Source organism: Oncorhynchus masou, chromosome 12 (assembly GCF_036934945.1).
Source record: "Oncorhynchus masou masou isolate Uvic2021 chromosome 12, UVic_Omas_1.1, whole genome shotgun sequence".
Classification (NCBI taxonomy): domain Eukaryota; kingdom Metazoa; phylum Chordata; class Actinopteri; order Salmoniformes; family Salmonidae; genus Oncorhynchus; species Oncorhynchus masou.
In genome coordinates, this window is record NC_088223.1 from 37,966,476 (window position 1) to 37,989,107 (window position 22,632).

Below are 22,632 nucleotides of genomic sequence, written 5' to 3' on the forward strand. Positions count from 1 at the left end.
TGTGTTATTATTATATGTTCTATTGTGTGTGAAATATTGGATTTAGGGTATTGGAACACACACACACATAAACACATAGAGAGAGAGAAAATAGCTTTGCATAACATACATAGATGGTCATAGTCTGTGTTGGGGAGTAGTGAACTCCACTGAACAAAAATATAAATGCAACATGTGAAGTGTTGGTCCCATGTTTCATGAGCTGAAATAAAATATCCCAGAAACGTTTACATCCCTGTTAGTGAGCATTTCTCTTGTGCAAAAGTAGTCTATCTACCTGACAGGTGTGGCATATCAAGAAGATGATTAAGCAGCATGATATTTACACAGGTGCACCTTGTGCTGGGGACAATAAAAGGCCACTCTAAAATGTGCAGTTTTGTCACACAACACAATGCCACAGAGGTCTCAAGTTTTGAGGGAGCGTGCAATTGGCATGTTGACTGCAGGAATGTCTACCAAAGTAATTGGCCGAGAATTGAATATTAATTTCTCTACCATAAGCCGCATCCAACGTCGCTTTAGAGAATTTGGCAGTACGTCCAACCGGCCTCACAACCGCAGAACACGTGTAACCACGCCAGCCCAGGACCTCCACATCCGGCTTCTTCACCTGGGGGATGGTCTGATACCAGCCACCTGGACAGCTAAGGGTATGCACAACTAAAGAATTTGCCGGGAAGCTCATCTGAGTGCTCATTGTCCTCACCAGGGTCTTGACCTGACTGCAGTTGGCGTCATAACCGACTTCAGTGGGCAAATGCTCACCTTCTGTGGCTACTGGCACGCTGGAGAAGTGTGCTCTTCACAGATGAATCACGGTTTCAACTGTACCGTGTATACCATTGTGTGGGCAAGCGGTTTGCTGATGTCAATGTTGTGAACAAAGTGCCCCATGGTGACGGTGGGGTCATGGTATGGGCAGGCATAATCTACGGACCATGAACACAATTGCATTTTATCAATGGCAATTTGAATGCACAGAGATACCATGACGAGATCCTGAGGCCCATTGTCGTGCCATCACCTCATGTTTGGGATGCTCTGGATTGACGTGTACGACAGTGTGTTTATTTTCCCACCAATATCCAGCAACTTCACACACACATTGAAGATGAGTGGGACAACATTCCACGGGCCACAATTAACTCTATGCAAAGGAGATGTCACGCTGCATAAGACAAATGGTGGTCACACCAACTATACTGACTGGTTTTCTGATCCATACCCCTACTTTCTTTTAAGGTATCTGTGACCAACAAATGCATTTCTATTCCCAGTCATGTGGGAATACAGAATAAAAATCATGAATTTATTTCAATTTACTGTAACTCAGTAAAATCTTAGAAATCGTTGCATGTTGCGTTTATATTTTTATTCAGTGTACATATACAGTGCTTTCAGAAATATCTCATTCACGTAAGTATTCACACCCCTTTGCTATGACACTCCAAATTGAGCTCAGGTGCATCCTGTTTCCATTGATCGTTCTTGAGACAGTGTCTACAATTTCATTAGTGTCCACCTGTGGTCAATTCAATTGATTGGACATGATTTGGAATGGCACACACCTATCTATATAAGGTCCCACAGTTGACAGTGCATGTCAGAGCAAAAACCAAGTCATGAAGTCAAAGGAATTGTCCTTAGAGCGCTGAGACAGGATTGTGCCGAGGCACAGATCTGAGGAAGGATACCAAAAAATGTCTGCAGCATTGAAGCTCCCCAAGAACACAGTGGCCTCCATCATTCTTAAATGGAAAATGTTTGGAACCACCAAGACTCTTCCTAGAGCTGGCCGCCCGGCCAAACTGAGCAATCGGGGGTGAAGGACCCTGGTCAGGGAGGTGACCAAGAACCCGATGGTCACTCTGACAGCACTCTAGAGTTCCTCTGTGGAGATATGAGAGAGAAACTTCCAGAAGGACAACCATCTCTGCAGCACTCCACCAATCAGGCCTTTATGGTAGAGTGGCCAGACTGAAGCCAATCAGTAAAAGGCACATGGCAGCCATGCTTGGAGTTTGCCAAAAGACACCTAAAGACTCTCAGACCATGAGAAACAAGATTCTCTCGTCTGATGAAACCAAGATTGAACTCTTCGGCCTGAATGCCAAGCGCCACGTCTGGAGGAAACCTTGCACCATCCCTACAGACTTGGTTTCCTCTATCATAATCGCTCCTCTTTCACCACAGCTGCCAAACTAACCCTGATTCAGATGACCATCCTACCCATGCTAGATTACGTAGAGATGTAATTTATAGATCGGCAGGTAAGGGTGCTCTCGAGCGGCTAGTTGTTCTTTACCATTTGGCCATCAGATTTGCCACCAATGCTCTTTATAGGACACATCACTGCATTCTATACTCCTCCTTGTGCTGCTATTTGTTCTCAACTTACTTACCGAATTAAATAAAAAACGGTGTTGGCAGCATCGTGCTGTGGGGATGTTTTTCAGTGGCAGGGACTGGGAGAGTAGTCAGGATCGAGGCAAAGATGAATGGAGCATACAGCCAAAACAACGCAGGAGTGGCTTCGGAACATGTCTCTGAATGTCCTTGAGTGGCCCAGCGAGAGCCCGGACTTGAACCCGATCAAACATCTCTGGAGAGACCTGAAAATAGGTGTGCAGCGGCGCTCCCCATCCAACCTGACAGACCCTGAGAGGATCTGCAGAGAAGAATGGGAGAAACTCCCCAAATACAGGTGTGCCAAGCTTGTAGCGTCATACCCAAGAAGATTTGATGCTTTAATCACTCCCAAAGGTGCTTCAACAAAGTACTGAGTAAAGGGTCTGAATAATTATGTAAATGTGATATTAGATATTAGCAACAATTTCTAAAAAGCTGTTTTTGCTTTGTCATTATGGAGTATTGTGTGTAAATTGATGTGGTGAAAAAAACAATTGAATAGACTTTAGAATAAGGCTGTAACATAACAAAATGTGTAAAAGGTCAAGGGGTCTGAATACTTTCCAAATGCACTGTATCTGGGGAAGGGTATGAAACAAGTTCTAGAGTGTTTTTAGTTTCCAAGAGCACATCAGTTTCCATAATTGGGAAATGAAAAAAATATGGAACTACCCAGATTCTGCTTAGAGATGGCCGTCCGACCAAACTGAGCAACCGGTCAAGAAGGACTTTGGTCAGGGAGAAGACCAAGAACCCAATGACCTCTGACAGAACTACAGGGTTCCTTGGTTGAAATGGGATAACCTGTCAGAAGGACAAGTCTCTACCGTCTCTACAGTACTTCACCAATCTGGACTTTATGCAGTAGCGTGCCATGGTTCTGGGGCCTGGGCCTTCAGTGAAGTCCTACACAGTCCCACCCGAATTAATCCACCTCTTATTACCATCATTATGATGCCATGGCTCTAGACACTATACATTTAGACAGAAACGCAGTATAACCAGGCGTTGCATCACCTTGAAATTGACATTTTTATTCAGAGAATTGCAGGGGAAGAGTACAATACCTTTTCATTGTACAGCTTCGTTGCCCTGCGCGCTTGTTCGTTGAGTTGTAGATCCACTCGGGTGTCCCCAAAAGTTTTCAAAAGCACCATTGTTTGTAAGTGCCCAGCCGTACTTTGGTGTCTCGTTGCTGCCTTGGTTAGACAACTCAGGTTTGCAAAGCCAGTGTGGCTCCAAACACCAAATTGATCACTTGCAAATAATAGGCATTCCCAGCAGTACAGTTTGCAGTGCTTCTCGGAGCCTGTCTTTGTAGCGTCGGCTTTGTAGCGTCGGCGTCTACCTCTCCTGACAATGTCTAACTTTTCTTGAAAAGTTTGTCTTGAGAATGGCGTTATAATTATATCCTCGACCAAATCAATATCTTCTCCTTCCGCCATTGTGGGTTGAAAAACGAATTAGTAGTAATTCGTTGATCAATTTCAGTTTCCTAGTTCTGAGACCTGCCCATATAGGACCTGCCTCTCAATATTGGTAATCCAATCAAAAGACGTGCAGGCACTACGCCTGCTAGCTGGCTCCTGTGTAACACTGGAGCCAGCTAGCAGGCATACAATAGCCAACTCTAAAGCTGATTGGTTGACACTAAATTTTAATTTCCATTCACTTTAAGCTACAAGCGCCCACACTGTTGATTCTGAAGGCCTGAGGGCAGATTTTAGACCCCTGGCAACACATGATGGCTGAATATGATTGGATAAAATATCTAACATAAAGACCAGCCCCCAAATCTCAACCTGGGGCTGGAAGCAAAGCAACCAAGAGGAATGCTATGAAATGAAGAGTGTAACTCTTACTCTGGGGAATAATTTAATACATATTTGTGGGAAAATATATTTAAAAAAAATCATATTCTGATGATGTTTAGGCCAGCAGAGAAGGCCTTGCTGGCCCTGACGGCCCACCACTGACTTTATGTGATAGTTGCCAGACGTAAGCAACTCCTGAGAAAAAGGCACATGACAGCATGCCTGGAGTTTTCAAAAAGGCATGTGAAAGACACTGAGATCATAAGGCAAAATATTCTGTGGTCTGATGAGACAAAAATGTAACTCTTTGGCATCGTTCATCACCCATCTAACACATTTACATTACATTTAAGTCATTTAGCAGACGCTCTTATCCAGAGCGACTTACAAATTGGTGAATTCACCTTCTGACATCAGTGGAACAGCCACTTTACAATAGTGCATCTAAATCATTTAAGGGGGGGTGAGAAGGATTACTTTATCCTATCCTAGGTATTCCTTGATGAGGTGGGGTTTCAGGTGTCTCCGGTAGGTGGTGATTGACTCCGCTGTCCTGGCGTCGTGAGGGAGTTTGTTCCACCATTGGGGGGCCAGAGCCGCGAACAGTTTTGACTGGGCTGAGCGGGAACTGTACTTCCTCAGTGGTAGGGAGGCGAGCAGGCCAGAGGTGGATGAACGCAGTGCCCTTGTTTGGGTGTAGGGCCTGATCAGAGCCTGGAGGTACGTTCCCCTCACAGCTCCGTAGGCAAGCACCATGGTCTTGTAGCGGATGCGAGCTTCAACTGGAAGCCAGTGGAGAGAGCGGAGGAGCGGGGTGACGTGAGAGAACTTGGGAAGGTTGAACACCAGACGGGCTGCGGCGTTCTGGATGAGTTGTAGGGGTTTAATGGCACAGGCAGGGAGCCCAGCCAACAGCGAGTTGCAGTAATCCAGACGGGAGATGACAAGTGCCTGGATTAGGACCTGCGCCGCTTCCTGTGTGAGGCAGGGTCGTACTCTACGGATGTTGTAGAGCATAAACCTACAGGAACGGGCCACCGCCTTGATGTTAGTTGAGAACGACAGGATGTTGTCCAGGATCACGCCAAGGTTCTTAGCGCTCTGGGAGGAGGACACAATGGAGTTGTCAACCGTGATGGCGAGATCATGGAACGGGCAGTCCTTCCCCGGGAGGAAGAGCAGCTCCGTCTTGCCGAGGTTCAGCTTGAGGTGGTGATCCGTCATCCACACTGATATGTCTGCCAGACATGCAGAGATGCGTTTCGCCACCTGGTCATCAGAAGGGGAAAGGAGAAGGTTAATTGTGTGTCGTCTGCATAGCAATGATAGGAGAGACCATGTGAGGTTATGACAGAGCCAAGTGACTTGGTGTATAGCGAGAATAGGAGAGGGCCTAGAACAGAGCCCTGGGGGACACCAGTGGTGAGAGCGCGTGGCGAGGAGACAGATTCTCGCCACGCCACCTGGTAGGAGCGACCTGTCAGGTAGGACGCAATCCAAGCGTGGGCCGCGCCGGAGATGCCCAACTCGGAGAGGGTGGAGAGGAGGATCTGATGGTTCACAGTATCGAAGGCAGCCGATAGGTCTAGAAGGATGAGAGCAGAGGAGAGGGAGTTAGCTTTAGCAGTGCGGAGTGCCTCCGTGATACAGAGAAGAGCAGTCTCAGTTGAATGACTAGTCTTGAAACCTGACTGATTTGGATCAAGAAGGTCATTCTGAGAGAGATAGCGGGAGAGCTGGCCAAGGACGGCACGTTCAAGAGTTTTGGAGAGAAAAGAAAGAAGGGATACTGGTCTGTAGTTGTTGACATCGGAGGGATCGAGTGTAGGTTTTTTCAGAAGGGGTGCAACTCTCGCTCTCTTGAAGACGGAAGGGACGTAGCCAGCGGTCAGGGATGAGTTGATGAGCGAGGTGAGGTAAGGGAGAAGGTCTCCGGAAATGGTCTGGAGAAGAGAGGAGGGGATAGGGTCAAGCGGGCAGGTTGTTGGGCGGCCGGCCGTCACAAGAAGCGAGATTTCATCTGGAGAGAGAGGGGAGAAAGAGGTCAGAGCACAGGGTAGGGCAGTGTGAGCAGAACCAGCGGTGTCGTTTGACTTAGCAAACGAGGATTGGATGTCGTCGACCTTCTTTTCAAAATGGTTGACGAAGTCATCTGCAGAGAGGGAGGAGGGGGGGGGGAGGGGGAGGAGGATTCAGGAGGGAGGAGAAGGTGGCAAAGAGCTTCCTAGGGTTAGAGGCAGATGCTTGGAATTTAGAGTGGTAGAAAGTGGCTTTAGCAGCAGAGACAGAGGAGGAAAATGTAGAGAGGAGGGAGTGAAAGGATGCCAGGTCAGTTTTCCTCCATTTCCGCTCGGCTGCCCGGAGCACTGTTCTGTGAGCTCGCAGTGAGTCGTCGAGCCACGGAGCGGGAGGGGAGGACCGAGCCGGCCTGGAGGATAGGGGACATAGAGAGTCAAAGGATGCAGAAAGGGAAGAGAGGAGGGTTGAGGAGGCAGAATCAGGAGATAGGTTGGAGAAGGTATGAGCAGAGGGAAGAGATGATAGGATGGAAGAGGAGAGAGTAGCGGGGGAGAGAGAGCGAAGGTTGGGACGGCGCGATACCATCCGAGTAGGGGCAGTGTGGGAAGTGTTGGATGAGAGCGAGAGGGAAAAGGATACAAGGTAGTGGTCGGAGACTTGGAGGGGAGTTGCAATGAGGTTAGTGGAAGAACAGCATCTAGTAAAGATGAGGTCGAGCGTATTGCCTGCCTTGTGAGTAGGGGGGAAGGTGAGAGGGTGAGGTCAAAAGAGGAGAGGAGTGGAAAGAAGGAGGCAGAGAGGAATGAGTCAAAGGTAGACGTGGGGAGGTTAAAGTCGCCCAGGACTGTGAGAGGTGACGTCCTCAGGAAAGGAGCTTATCAAGGCATCAAGCTCATTGATGAACTCTCCGAGGGAACCTGGAGGGCGATAAATAATAAGGATGTTAAGCTTGAAAGGGCTGGTAACTGTGACAGCATGGAATTCAAAGGAGGCGATAGACAGATGGGTAAGGGGAGAAAGAGAGAATGACCACTTGGGAGAGATGAGGATCCCGGTGCCACCACCCCGCTGACCAGAAGCTCTCGGGGTGTGCGAGAACACGTGGGCGGACGAAGAGAGAGCAGTAGGAGTAGCAGTGTTATCTGTGGTGATCCATGTTTCCATCAGTGCCAAGAAGTCGAGGGACTGGAGGGAGGCATAGGCTGAGATGAACTCTGCCTTGTTGGCCGCTGATCGGCAGTTCCAGAGGCTACCGGAGACCTGGAACTCCACGTGGGTTTGCGCGCTGGGACCACCAGATTAGGGTGGCCGTGGCCACGCGGGTGTGGATCGTTTGTATGGTCTGTGCAGAGAGGAGAGAACAGGGATAGATAGACACATAGTTGACAGGCTACAGAAGAGGCTACGCTAATGCAAAGGAGATTGGAATGACAAGTGGACTACACGTCTCTAATGTTCAGAAAGTTAAGCTTACGTAGCAAAAATCTTATTGACTAAAATGATTGAAATGATACAGTACTGCTGGAGTAGGCTAGCTGGGAGTGGCTGCATTGTTGACACTACACTAATCAAGTCGTTCCGTCGAGTGTAATAGTTTCTACAGTGCTGCTATTCGGTGGCTAGCTGGCTAGCTAGCAGTGTTGATTACGTAACGTTACGTTAAAAGAACGACAATAGCTGGCTAGCTAACCTAGAAAATCGCTCTAGACTACACAATTGTCTTAGATACAAAGACGGCTATGTAGCTAGCTAGCTACGATCAAACAAATCAAACCGTTGTACTGTAATGAAGTGAAATGAAAATGTGATACTACCTGTGGAGCGAAGCGGAATGTTGACCGGGTTGTTGAGGTTCAATTCGGTAGACGTTGGCTAGCTGTTGGCTAGCTAGCTCGCAGTATCTCCTACGTTAAGGACGACAAATAGCTGGCTAGCTAACCTCTGTAAATTAAGATAATCACTCTAAGTCTACACACTCTAAACTACACAATTATCTTGGATACGAAGACAGCAAAGACAACTATGTAGCTAGCTAACACTACACTAATCGAGTCGTTCAGTTGAGTGTAATAGTTTCTACAGTGCTAGTGGACGTTAGCTAGCTGCTGGGCAGATAGCAGTGTAGACTACGTTAGGACGACGAAATACGATAATTACGCAATTATCTTTGATACAAAGACGGCTATGTAGCTAGCTAAGAAGAAATTGCTAAGATTAGACAAATCAAACCGTTGTATTATAATGAAATGTAATGAAAATGTAATGAAAAGTTGTACTACCTGCGGACCGAAGTGTAGATGCGACCGCCGCTCCAATCTCATTGTCTCTTTAACACCATCCCCACGGTGAAACATGAGGGTGGCAGCATCATGCTATGGGAATGCTTTTCAGTGGCAGGGACAGGGACGACTGGTAAGGCTGGAGGGAACAATGAATGGAGCCAAATAAAGGCAAATCCTTGATGAGAACCTGCTTCGGAGTGCAAACGACCTAAGACGAGGGCGAAGATTTACGTTCCAATAGGACAATGACCCAGAGCATACAGTCAAAGCAATGCTGGAATGGCTTCAGAACAACAATGTGATAGTCCTTGAGTGGCCCAGCCAAAGCACAGACTTGAATCCCATTGAAAATTTGTGGAAAGACTTGAAGATTGCTGTTCACTGCCACTCCCCATAAAATGTAACAAATCTTGAGAAAATCAGCAAGGATGAATGGGGAAAAAATCCACAAATCCAGATGTGCAAAGCTGATACAACATACCCAAGACAACTCAAAGCTGTAATAGACCACCAAAGGTGCTTCTACAAAAGTATTGACTTGGGCGTGACTAATGTAAATTTCTATTTCATTTTCAATAAATGTGCAAACATTTCTAAAAACATGTTTTCACTCATTATGGGTATTGTGTGCAGATGGGTGAGAAATCAATTAATCCACTTCAAATTCAGGTTGTAACACGGTGTGGAATAAGTCAAAGGGTATGAATATTTTCTGAAGGCGCAGTAATTTAACTAGTCATTTAACTATGTTTTGCAGTAGCTTCGTGGTAGTAAACTAAATTAAAATGTTCAGTAGTTAATTACTTTTTTTTTGCCCTGTAGTGGTGTAACTAACAACTGGAACTACACAGTTTTGTTTAATAAGCTAAATTACACATTTTAACATCTGACTCCAGCATGATCTGTTCTTACAATTTTGTAGTCTATAACATATTTGATATAATTTATCACGAAGTCGTCTGGTGGCTTAATAAACGAAACATTTGATTTGCTTCCTCAACATCGCCCAGTTTGACCCCTAGGTTCTTTACAGTAGTGTCGTAAATATAGGCTGGGTTTCCAAGCGACCACCTGATTTCAGGCTTAGGCTCACTCTACCGTAAAGTAACGGGGACCCACACAGAAGGTTAAAGTGACTTCAACAAAACGCGGTAAATAATGACAGTTACACCATATTTATATACCTTTTGACAATACAGTAGTTTAACTATTCAAACATGGCTTATTTTTGCACTTCAACAATGCGGAGAAACAGTTTAGTGAGTCACAACACACAGCGCGAGGGGCCTGTTAGTCAGTAGCTGACTTTAGTCAGTTTGTCTGTTTATCAATAGTTAGCTAGCAAGCTCAACAATTAGCTAGGCAATGAAGTCGAGTGCAATAATTGCATCCCATGGCTGCTAAATATTGCTAGCTACCAATAGCTAGAACTAACGTTAATAATACTAGCTAACGTTAGATAATAGGCTTGTATGAATGTCTAATTGCAACGTTGCGATGACTAACATTAGTTGGCTAACTAGCTAAGGTTGGCAAACTGTAACGTTAACTAGCTACAGTAGCTAACTATCATGTTTGAAACAACTGTCCTAGGCTAGACATTTTATAGTAGCTAATTTGCCCATTAATGTATTACTCTAATGCTAGCTCCTATGGCTGTGTATGTGGCCCCTTCTCGAGAGTTAGTAACGTTTGCTAGGTAATTTTATTGAACATGTAACGTTAGCTATTGGACCGGAATTCATATTGATGCCTTCAGTTGTATGAACAATAATTTACAGCTAGAGGGCTCTCTGAAAAATGTCAGAGATTTCATCCACCTCTAACACAAACAGTTGCAAAAGGTTGAGGTTTCCAGGGTTAGAGTAGAGCAGAAGTTGTCATATGCAGTGAAGAAAGTAGAGGAAGATGGGTTAAGGGGGAGGAGTGGTGAGAGTAGTAGAGATATACCACTACAGAGGGAGAGGCCAAAAAGTGAAATAAGTTTCAGTAAGATTGGATTTTTAGCATTTATAGCAATGGTTATCAACTGTACTGCAGGGATGGATCGGAAGTCTCTGAAATTGGAGGTTCTGGTGGCAGCTGCAGAGGTATTTGGGTGTGTGAGACTTGACAGCAGAAGAGTTACAGGATGTGTTAAGTGGTGATGGCATGAGGTAGGAATAAATAAATTTAATTAGTGGAGTAGGGGGGTGTTAATTTAATTTGATATAACTTTGAAATTAATGAGTGTAGTGTTAGATGGTAGGGTATTTAATACATTATTATTTTTCAAGTAAAGTATAAGGGAGTTATACTCTAGTAGGTGGCGGTAAATACAACAAATTGCATGTCAACCGCCGTTAAACCTCATAGAAGAAGCAACTGCAACCTTTTACTCAAGTTTTCCAACTAAAACCAGTTTTTATTGGACAAATTCTGTTGCATACAATGTAGTGAAAAATGGGGCAATTCAAGAGGGTGCTACGAAATGAATGTCACAACGTCGTTTTCTTTGTCCTATGTCATTATAAATAACATAATTAATCATTATATTGTTCTCTACAATATTATAACCTTAATATATTTGTACTTGACAGTGTTGAGGAAATATGAACATTATTTTGCTGTGACCATTTTGCAATTCCTTCTCATTTAAATTCTCAAAGTATTGCCATACGGGACTGATGCTGTCGCTTGCCTTTCTCTGCCATTTTTCCAACTGTTAACGACGATGACGTAGTAGTGGAGAGTCGACTCTAAAATAATTGATTCCTCGACTCCTTGCAGTGTCAATATTCCTAGTGCAATCGACTCCTAAGATTCTGTATTTTTGGAGGAGACTGATTAGTTGCCGTACTTCCGAGAACACAAACACTTGCATAGGGCTGACCCCATTTAGTCGACTGGTCGATTGTTTGGTTGATAGGCGGTTGGTCGACCGAGATTTCTTTAGTCGAGCAGTAGCAAAAACAACTAAAAAATATTGACCGTTTAGGCTTCGCAGCGCATATTTGTCTCTTCCATATTTGGTGTTGTGAGGTGGTACCATTTGGAGGTGTTTCCGCTGGTTGGACCAATCAAAATCAACTTGATACCTTAGTAATTTTCATCTCCAGGTCCTTGTCTTTTATTGCCTATAACTGGGAATAATCTACATTGAGGGGCTATTTCTATGGCAATTTAAATAGAAAGAGTCAAATACACAATGATAACAAGAACAGATTGTCTTCGCAGAGGGTGGATATTGAAATTCAGTCTGTTAGCCTTGTAAATAAATATATCTAGTCCTTATTTAGTTTTGTATTCAGCTAATTTAATTTAGAAATAGCCCATGTATTCATTCACAAACCTGCAGCCACTAGTAAGCTTGTCAGCTTGAGCAGCGTCACCGTGTTATATTGACAGAGTTGTGTTGAGCATTATAAACTGGGTGGACAGCTGTGGCATATCAGACTGTATACCACGGGTATAATGAAACATTTATTTTTACTGCTGGAATTACATTGGTAACCAGTTTATAATAGCAATAAGGCACCTCGGGGGTTGGTGGTATATGGCCAATATACCACGGCTAAGGGCTGTATCCAGGCACTCCGTGTTGCATCGTGGGTAAGAACAGCCCTTAGCAGTGGTATATTGGCCATATACCACACCCCCTCGGGCCTTATTGGTGAAGTGACCACTGTGATGGCGTTACAGTCACTCTAAACATGCTAAATTCTCAGAGTAAATAGTCCTAACTTTTGAACCATATATGGTAGAGACATGGGGTTTGGACTGCTGTTTTTCTGATTGAATGGACATATTTGTATAAACCTTGAGTAAATAAATTTTATTGATGAACACCCTACAAAATCTGTTTGCTTCCACTTGGTTCCTAACGTTAGTGAATGCACCCTTTGTTATTATGGCTGCAATGACTCTTAAGGAAAACACTTGCATTGCCAAAACCATGATGCCACAGAAAGACCCCTTTCCAAAACCACGATGCCACAGAAAGACCCCTTTCCAAAACCACGATGCCACAGAAAGACCCCTTTCTAATCAGAAACCTTTAGCATCACTCTTGCTCTTCTCTCTTCCCCCCTCCTGCAGCATCATGCCGTTCATCGACCTCCAGGGGAAGTTGGGCATCAACCTAGACAAATGGATGTTGATCCAGGGTGGAGAGCAGCCATATAAACGGGCACCCCGCTGCCACGCCTTTGAGAAGGAGTGGATCGAGTGTGCGGATGGCATTGGTCAGACCCGTGCCAAGAAGGAATGCAAGCTCGAGTTTGAGGACTTCTATGAGTGCATGCACAGAGAGAAGACGGTGAGTGTAGGATATCTGAGCTGAAGTGTGTGTGAATTGTGAAGATTGATTTTGTGTGTGATGTTCTTGTCCTTTCCCAATAAACACTTGTGATTTCATCAACCAAGACCTGTTGAGGAGTTGTCCGTTGATATCCATGTCTGATAAAAAATAACTGCTTGTCCTCCTACATGGGTGTTCATCCTAGGGATGTGACAAATGGAAAATGTATGTTTAAATGTACATTAAAACGATAGGAAAAAAGCTTAAAATGTCACGTGAATTCATAATGCAGCTGCGCTGTTGACAGCAACTGTCTGGGTCTCATGGTGCGTCCCTTTCAGATGTTTAAGCATTGCACCTGAACTACCATTTTTGTACTTCAATTCCACCTTGGAAAGTTTGCAATTCCTTCTCATTTAAATTCTCAAAGTATTGCCATACGGGACTGATGCTGTCGCTTGCCTTTCTCTGCCATTTTTCCAACTGTTAACGACGATGACGTAGTAGTGGAGAGTCGACTCTAAAATAATTGATTCCTCGACTCCTTGCAGTGTCAATATTCCTAGCGGAATCGACTCCTAAGATTCTGTATTTTTGGAGGAGACTGATTAGTTGCCGTACTTCCGAGAACACAAACACTTGCATAGGGCTGACCCCATTTAGTCAACTGGTCGATTGTTTGGTCGATAGGCTGTTGGTCGCCTGAGATTTCTTTAGTCAAGCAGTAGCAAAAGCAATAAAAAAATATGGTGTACAAGACATCTGTCTGAGTGGACTAATCCATTGTGGAGGCCGTGGGGATGGCACAGTCCATCACTCTAAGGTATGTGCTACTGAAGTTGTATATGGTTAAGGACAATGGTGCAACACTAATAAAAATTATATTATTTTAGAACAAATGCGTTTCATAGCGGTCACTGTCCGCGGTTCTGAAACATCAATGCACTGTTGAATTCGCACCTTTTCCTAGACCATGTTGCTATGTGCGTAATAGCAAAGTTAACCAGCATATTGGTGTTGAGGACAATGCGGCGGACGTAGCAGCAAAGTTAGGAGACAAGAAAACAGCCCTTGCCTGTTCTTGAGTGGCCCAGCCAGAGCCCGGACTTGAACCCAATCGAACATCTCTGGAGAGACCTGAAAATATCTGTGCAGCGACGCTCCCCATCCAACCTGACAGAGCTTGAGATGATCTGCAGAGACGAATGGGAGAAACTCCCCAAATACAGGTGTGCCAAGCTTGTTGTGTCATACCCAAGAAGACTTGAGGCTGTAGTCGCTGCCAAAGGTCCTACAGCAATGTACTCAGTAAAGGGTCTGAATACTTATGTAAATGTGATATTTCAGTAAACATTTATTTTTACATTTACAAAAATGCCTTTAAACCTATTTTTGCTTTGTCATTGTGGGGTTGTGTGTAGATTAATGAGGAGAAAAAAACTAATCAATTTTAGACTAAGGCTGTAACATAAAGTGTGGAAAAATTCAAGAGGTCTGAATGCTCTGTATATATGGAAAAAATACACATTTTAATTTTTTTCGACCAATCAAACAGATTTTTTTTTTAGTCGGGGACGGCCCTACACTCGCATCTGTCATGGCGAGCTAGCAAGGGACGGAGAGAGAGGGGAGAGCACAGTATAGGCAGGTCGGCAGACAGTCAGAACTGTGCACTAGGCCAATCTATTGGCATCTAGCAATGGAAAGCTGTATCTCGCAATTCTTGGCATGCAATGTCTCGCAACTTCAGTAAAGTATGGCATTTCATCAATGTAGGATGTTGAGATGAGCGAGATGCAACATATAAAGTATCTGCTCGTGCACTGGTTTGCTTCATGCGGTTTACAGCGTTGTAGACCGGGCACCAAAACAGTGGAGAAGTTGAGCATCGCGCTTCAACGTTCTTATTTTTGCGTAAATTTACCATTTATGCTGTTCTGCATTGACTTTAACAAAAAAAAAACAGTTTTTCGGCCAAGGATTTTTCTTAACGTTAAGGATCCCAATTTCGTTGAAACATTTGACCTTTTTAAAACGTTCACACCCCCAGTCCATCCTTTCCAGCTCTACCTGTTGTTGGAGAAGGGGGAATCTTTGGTGTTGATTACCAAATTAAGTGCGTCAAGACTATAGGAAATGCTTTTGTTTTGAGAGTTTTTTGTTGTTGTTAAAAATAAATTGAGTTGATGAATGAAGAGAAATGTGGTTTTGATCAGCAATGAGCTGAAAAAACACACCGATACCTCCTTAAGAAGTTCTGAGCATGCACCCCCCCCCACCCCCCACCCCCAAACGTTTGACAGCCTCTCTCACAAATAAGTGTCTGAAGTGGCTTGCTCTCTCTGTCTGTCTGTAGCACAAGAGGCTGTATGAGATCCGTAAGCAGCGGGACAAGATGGTGAAGGAGGGCACCTACCAGACCCCAGCGCACCACACCGGCGCTCAGGCTGATGACAGGCCTTGACCCAATTTGACCTTGTTGACCACAAGGTGTCCCCCCCAACTTGTGCATAATAATTGTTTTTCAGATATCTCTTTATTGTTTGTGTCCAACCCTTTGCAAGTTTGCAAATAAATGTTATTGACCATGAACCTTGTGTGACTTTCTCTTTCTCCTTTTTTAGGTAGTGTAGGGAGAGATGACTGGAAGAAAGGGACAGAAATGTGAAGGTGATTTATGATATGTGCACTCAGGTTTAAGTTTGTTCACTGTATTTGTGATCTTGGTTTTGAATGTATTGAATACTACAGACTTTATTCCATTTGTAATACCATACTAACTACATAATACAAGACCATTTGTTTTGAGCGTGAATGTATTTGTTAGAAAAATGAAATGATTTAAAATTAGCCTACTTGTTTTAGGACAAAAATAGCTACAGTTGAAGTACTACAAACGATATAACCAGCATGATTAATATCCTTGAAAAAACTAAACATCTGAGAATTGCAGAAATGACAGAAATATCCTTATAAACCAGCCTTGCTTGGAAGTGCGGGGTTGATGATATCTGAACCCCACTTAACTCTAAACCCTGTCACCTAATTCAGTTAAATATCAGAGTTGACGGATTAGTTGATCAGTTTCTCCTAATGAAATTCAAATATGAATGAATGTACTCTGAAATCCCAATTAAATTAGCAAGCGTTTCACCAGCCCAAATAAGATTATGAGATCCTCCATGTCACCACAAGGTGGCGTCAAGAGCCAAGTAAGTACTACACACTCTCCCATCTACCTAATCGTGTCAAATCATATTTGAAGTAAATAGGCTTCGGTTACAATGTTTGACAAAAGTTTGTGATGTCCATCGCGTTTAGTGTCAACACAAATAAAGGGTTTATTACTTGCTAATATAGAGTGGAGAATGAAGTATTATGGAGTGAGTTTAGCCTCTGCCTTAATCACAAGGGTTATTTACAAAAATGAAGAGATACCAATACTGTCACAATATAGCCGATAAACCGTTTTGATGAAGTGTGTGGAGGGAGGAGCGCTGGTACGAGCTGGATTTTTCAGAAGTTCCAAAAGATTGCCTCATGGCCTGACTCCCGCCAAAGGGTTGCACGTTACTTTTCTGATTCATTACAGAGTCTGGTGGTGACATTGTATCTAGGCCGTGGGACAAGGTGAAAAGGCAACAAACAGTATGTGGTCGAGGCTAGTCATCACAAGGTTTTAATCAAGTGTTTTGTTAAGGGGATTTTGGCCTGTCTGGGCACTGCATTTTCTTTTACGAAACTATAGGCCTATTGTGCTGCTTTGTTGCCTTGCAGTTGACCTGATTCATTGTCAATTACAGAAATGCGGTCTTCCCTTATTTTGATTAACAAATGGGATTTTAACGGAGATTGTTTTATTATGTCAGTTAAGTTAAGCAGCCTGTTACATATTACAGCCAAACGTTATGCGACCTTTTATCTTCTGAAGCAAGTCTCCGGTCTAAGTTGCAAAATTGCACTGCTTTTCATTTGGCCAGTCCCACAGAATTGGCTTTAGCCATTGTTTGATTAAAGCATCAGCAGCGAGCTTAGTTCTTCCTGAACTGTTGGACAGCATTCCGTCTCTGACTGCTCCGCGGAGGGAGGGAGGGAGGGTCCGTGTATATCGTGGCCAATGGTTATACAGGGAGGACCATTCTTGCAAGCTCTTCTCCCGACCGGACAAGCTGGACTGGGAGGGTCGTAAAAAAGACTGACAATGTATAGTTATTTAGTTGCATAAATAAGTATTGGAGGAGGGGTCAGGAGAAACAGTTGTGATAGATCTAAGGATTGAGGATTAATATGATCACATGCAAAGACAAAGAAAGACCTGTTGCAAAAGCAGTAGCTAAACACAGCTATTTCGTGGTTGCTTTGCATCCACAAATATGCCGAAAGTAAACGCCTCTTTCTTCCCCCCCAAAAAATTGCGTGCGTCGTGCCAGTTGGCCGTGAACGAATAGTGTAGTTGAAGTTAGAACACACCGAAATTCCATTTTCGCGACACTTACCATCTCCTCTCCAATAGCTATGGGTTAAATGTTAAACCCTTGATATAGCCTACCCGTTGATGAGGTCAGTAGAGCGAGAGTGAGGGGTAGAGAGCGAGGTGGGGGTTGTAGAGACAGGAAAGAACGGGAGAAAAGGAGGGAGAGGGAAGGAGGGGAATAGACAGCCATTACCGAATCACAGTCGTGGTATTCATCGCTTCCTTGTCCCGGGTCAGTACAAACGGCTGAGTAGCAGCCCTAATCAGACCGTCTGTACCTAAACGTGCTTCCGAAAGAGGAAAGACGCTTGTCGTGAGGAGGGCGACTCGAAGAGCCACAGCATCCCTGTCTCTGTAACCCCGTAAAACATTCCGACTCGAGGACCGCTATTCCCCGGTAAGGTTTCGGTGTCGTGGAACACACCATGTGTAGTCTGAATCATATTGCCAGACGTCTGAGATTGTGATATAATGCATGTTTTGTGGTTGATTTTCAGTTAGATTTGTATTACCGATGTGGTAAACTATTCCCTTATTCTATATCTGTTCTTCATTGCATAGTAAAAGTTGCTATTTATGCAATTCATAAAATGATTGGTGTAATTAATTAGGATATAAATACTATTGTACAGAGTTAATATTATTTTGGTCTATCGTTTTATTATAGCCTATCAAAATCGATGTTTTTATCCATGCTTGGTCCTGGTTTAGATGCTTTGTGCTTGAAAAGGAGAAATGAGAAGGGGTTTGTAGGTCGAATAGCCTAACACTGTTATTCTACTAATGAGAGTGACACAAAACGCATTTTGTTAACACCGGCATCACAAATGGATACATGTTATTAGCCCGTTATGCAGGCAGTGTGGACAAAGGGCCCCAGTATGCTCCTTGCTTTCGTTCCCCACGACATTTCGAAATAGGATCGATTTATGATCACTCATGCACACCGTTTCCGCTACATATTAAAGCCCTTGCCTAGCTTTTCCTCATAACGCATATCAACTCTTCAACAGAACACACATTCTTATGGCTATGGTCTATTGTGATTTCTATAAATCCGTAGCCTTGTGCGAGAGCTGTTTTATTCAAGCTATTGTGTAATTTATGTTCGACTTCTGAATAGAAGGTATCCCTGAATAGGATCATTTTATTGATCGGCCATTAATTATCGGTAATAATACCATGGGGACCGCGCACTCTTCAAAGACGTCCCTTGAGCGGCATCAATGAATGTTCTACAGTCGTGTAAAAACAAAGTCGTTTTATTTTCAGCCTTCCTCACGCTGAAGGCTGTCTGGAAAATATAACAAAAATCTGTGCTAGAGGGGAAAGCACGATACAGGAGTCACCCGTCGATTCACACACCAGATGGCCATATGTATTTCCCTGTTGTGAGCATCCTTGTGATGATCATAACTCATTAGCTAATATTCGGTCAATTTGTCAATCTAGCCCCACACTAGTCGAGGTAAACAATCAAGTTATATCCCATTTTAAACCATTGGCACATTTTCTCCTATTCCAGTGTGATACTTCATACTCATTGCCAAAGAGTATGGCTACTACTCTCACGCCCTTTTCAGCTGCGGTGCACATGGACACACCCCCTTTTCACATGAAATATTCAGGAATCGGAAACCACCAATGTGAAACCATATGGAATAAAATGTGCTGAGGCTGCACCATCAACTACTCTGTGTTGGCTTTTCAGTAAAAACAAAAAGCAATGTCAGACAGTACTGTGTCAACTAGACATCTGTCTCAATTAACAATCTATCACTATCTCTGTCTGTCTGCCTGGCTGCCCATCTGTCTGTATCTACTTGCCTGCCTGTCCGTTCGTCTTCCTGCCCGGCTGTCTGTCTGTCTACAAGATCAGATCTGGCCATTTATCTCTGAATTTACTCATTTTATCCCACTTGATATGCACTGTGTGTCTTGTCATGACGGGCAGGGAAACCAGAGAGACATCATCATTATAGTCCCGCAACAACATTATCCCGGTAGCTACACACCATAACAGGCGGTGTGTGCGGTACGATAAAACCACCACTAGTGTTTTTCTTGAAGCTTATTTGAACAACCGATAAAACAGATTCCTCCGAGGATACATTGAGTACATATCTGAGAGCAACGCATGCTTCCATCGCTGACCCCAGCATTCTCTCAGGAGAGCATCCTCTTGATACAAGGGATATGACCGTTTGCACTTCTGGAAATATTGATCACAGCTTGGAGTGAGATGATCGGAACATGACGTATGATTTCATTATCATAGATTTTTCACACACACACACACACACACACACAAAAGCATGCACATATGCACAGTGCAGGTTGATGTTAATTGACGTGAGTCTTGTCCTGGAGGCAGAACTGAGCGATTTCCCCGAGATAGACCAGCTGCAAAGTCAAAAGTGGCTATATTGTAAACATTTATGAAAACAAAAAAAAGACTTTTTGGTCTTAATTTAATGTTAGGGCTATGCATTAGGGTTAGCAGTGTGTTTAGGGTTAGGGTTGAAGTCTGATTGTATTACTTTTCTGGCTGTGCTAGCTAGTGACCACTCTGGAGAGCTGCCTCCAGAACAAGAAAAACGCTAACCTGCATATGCAGTACACACACACACACTCTTTCTCCTATCTCCCTGCCATGTTCATTCCCTCAGACAGTCAACTCCAGCAGCACCTCATTAGCTGTGACTTTTGACAGTGGCTCTCAGTATCGGAGCGTGTCTGGATCGCCAGTGAGGGGGAGTTGAGAGTCTAGTCATTGTGTCAGAATGACTCATAGCTGGGGGACTATATCTATGAGGATCGCTCAACTGTCTCCAAGAATATTCATGCAGGTACACAACACCGTGTGGATTATATGCCTTTATGCCTATAGGTAACCCCGCTGCCTGTTCAACTGTCAATGAGGATTCAACTGCTGTTAATCGTTTAGTCGGTCCAAAGGCTATGAAGGAATGCTGTTTTGGAATCACTCAGTCCCGGCTCTGGATGGGAACACCTTGTATCCATGGCCATGCAAATTCCGGAGGCCAAGTTATAAATTAACCCAGTCAACTGTTCTGCGTCCACACACGGTCCAACTCCAACAACTGTTGTCAGGGGGAGAGAGAGGAAAGAGGACAGAGACAGAGGGAGAGGGAAGAGAGAAGAGAACTGAGACAGTGAAAGAGAGAGAGAGAGGGAAGAGGACTGCGAGAGAGAACAGAGGGGGCTGTATTGGAAAGGAAATTATTGTAATATGACTTTATTTAGGGTTTTTTCTGGTTTTTCTTTCAAAAGCTGTTTTTTCCTTTCACGCGATGCCACACAAAGCCATAATGACACAGCGTGGCTTTGAACCCCCATTCTGTCTCTATTTATAAACCACTGGCTCTGGTCGCCTCAGAACCAACACTCTGTCAGGCAGCAGCAGGGAACTGAGTAATCCAACTGCACGCTGAGGACGCTGGGAAGGGTTAACCCCTTCCTGGTACCTCAAGAGACATGCTGGAGGAAGTAGGGCAGGCGTTCTGCCCAGGGCTAGACAGGTACAGGGAAATTCACCACAGTTATCACAGATGGAAATAGTATCTAGCTTGTTTGACTTACTACTCTCATCTCAATGAAATATTTCCACTACCTAACCACAGCTGTAGTAGTAAGGAGTTTGTATGATTTCAGTTAATTGCAAATGGCTGCTTATGGATGGAATACCAAAACTCCTTTTTAAAATACCTTTCCTTATTTAGATGGATGGAAAACAGTGGTGGTTTTGTGGTCATCTAGGACCCCCATGAGACGTAAAACTGCAAAGGAATAGTCTGAAAAATAGCTGAACAAAACCAGAATCAAATTGTGTCAGTCATTTAGCATAGAATGGGCTGGGTTGTTCCAGGGTCAGTCTTTAGACAGTAAAACCCATTCAAAGTCCCCAGACACCACTGCGCTGAGGTCAGTTTTATTGATCCTCAATACGATGGACAGAGCCGTAGTCCATGTTCCCGTGGGTCCCATACACATCCAGCTGATCACAGAAGAACTCAGTGCTCCTCTCTCTGCATGACTTGGGTAGAGAGTCCAGTATCGACCAGGACCCAGACTGTATTAATAGATCCCGGAGTGAGTGTATTCGATCAACCTGTCCCTTGGTCTTTCCACATCATTACCTCAGTGACTCAGTAGCAATGTCTGTTGAACCATCATCATCATGACCCCAAGACCCACCTGTCAATCATCTGTTATGAATGTAGAGTAACGGAAGTCACGCTGCTCCAAAGTTTCCTGTCCTTGTCCTTCGTTGACTATTGATTGAAGTTGGGAGGTGTTTTCACGACAGAGCTCCAGTAACATTGTGATGTCTAGCCATCCTCTTCGCCTTCATGTCAATCATCTCCATCTTGAAAGTTGAGTAATGGTCTTCTGTCATATGAATTAGAACTCGTCAAACTCGTTGAGCGTCATTGAGACCTGGCAGTTCTGTTAACCTAATTCTTCCTCCGTCCTCCTCCCTGTCGTCATCACCATCGATGTTATAACCACGGTGACTTACACGAATTTCACGGAGCCTTGCATTATTCGTGAGCTGTGGCAGATTACACCGTGGATGATGAATTATACAGCATGGCCCATCTCTCATACTTCCTTTCTTTCCTCTCTTCTTTCTTCCCCCCCTTTTGTCCTGGCCTTATTTATACCCCCTCCCCTACACTCTTCCCCATTTCTTCTCCTCCTCTTTTACTCCAGTCCCTCTCTTTTTCCAGCCCTCCGGCGTGATGGAGTCCTCGGACGAGGAGACACTGAGCGAGCGCTCCTGCATTAGCGAGAGGAGCGAGCGGTCTTTGCGTAGTGAGCGCTCGGGGGGCTCCCTGTCCCCCTGCCCGTCCGGGCCCCAGGGCCCCCCTGGGGACACCCTACCTTGGAACCGACCGTCCAGACACGAGAGAGGAGAGAGGAGGAAGAGGAAGACCCACGACTCGGTGCTGGACCCGGCGGAGAGGGCGGTGGTGCGTGTTGCTGGTAAGACGTTCTGGTAAATGTATACTACTGCAACGCTCAACTGGCAATGGCAGGGTATACATGCAGAGATGGGAACTGATAATGGCCCCCCTTCAGTGGGGGAAGACTGGAGACAAACGCGTGGCAATGGTTTTCATTATAACCTCAACATTTTATTACACATGGGAATGTTGTCAGGTTTAATCTTGATCTAATTCAAGAACTAGCTATCTTTGTAGTTGTTGTGCTGTACTGGAGGGAGTTTGGAGGATGTGGCTAGGATGTATATCTCTCCATCCCACTTTACCCTCATGGATGTGGGCTGGGAGTGCATTGTACTAGCCTTGGGTGGATAGCAGTTCT

General features: G+C 44.4%; 2 protein-coding genes across 2 annotated transcripts in view; both read left to right on the forward strand.

The window, feature by feature from the left end:
- The first annotated feature begins 9,575 nt into the window (after nucleotides 1–9,575).
- On the forward strand, nucleotides 9,576–15,398 carry LOC135550026 (NADH dehydrogenase [ubiquinone] iron-sulfur protein 5-like). The gene is made up of 3 exons (XM_064980455.1): nucleotides 9,576–9,678; nucleotides 12,605–12,824; nucleotides 15,163–15,398. Exons 2-3 carry the CDS (start codon nucleotides 12,609–12,611, stop codon nucleotides 15,268–15,270), a joined length of 324 nt encoding a protein of 107 aa, XP_064836527.1. The 5' UTR covers nucleotides 9,576–9,678; nucleotides 12,605–12,608; the 3' UTR covers nucleotides 15,271–15,398.
- Nucleotides 15,399–17,451: 2,053 nt separating this feature from the next.
- The window catches only part of LOC135550031 (microtubule-actin cross-linking factor 1-like), a 264,531-nt gene continuing 259,350 nt past the window's right edge, over nucleotides 17,452–22,632 (forward strand). The window contains 2 exon segments of the mRNA XM_064980467.1: nucleotides 17,452–17,677; nucleotides 22,018–22,290. Coding sequence (XP_064836539.1) covers nucleotides 22,047–22,290 — 244 coding nt within the window. The 5' untranslated portion in view covers nucleotides 17,452–17,677; nucleotides 22,018–22,046.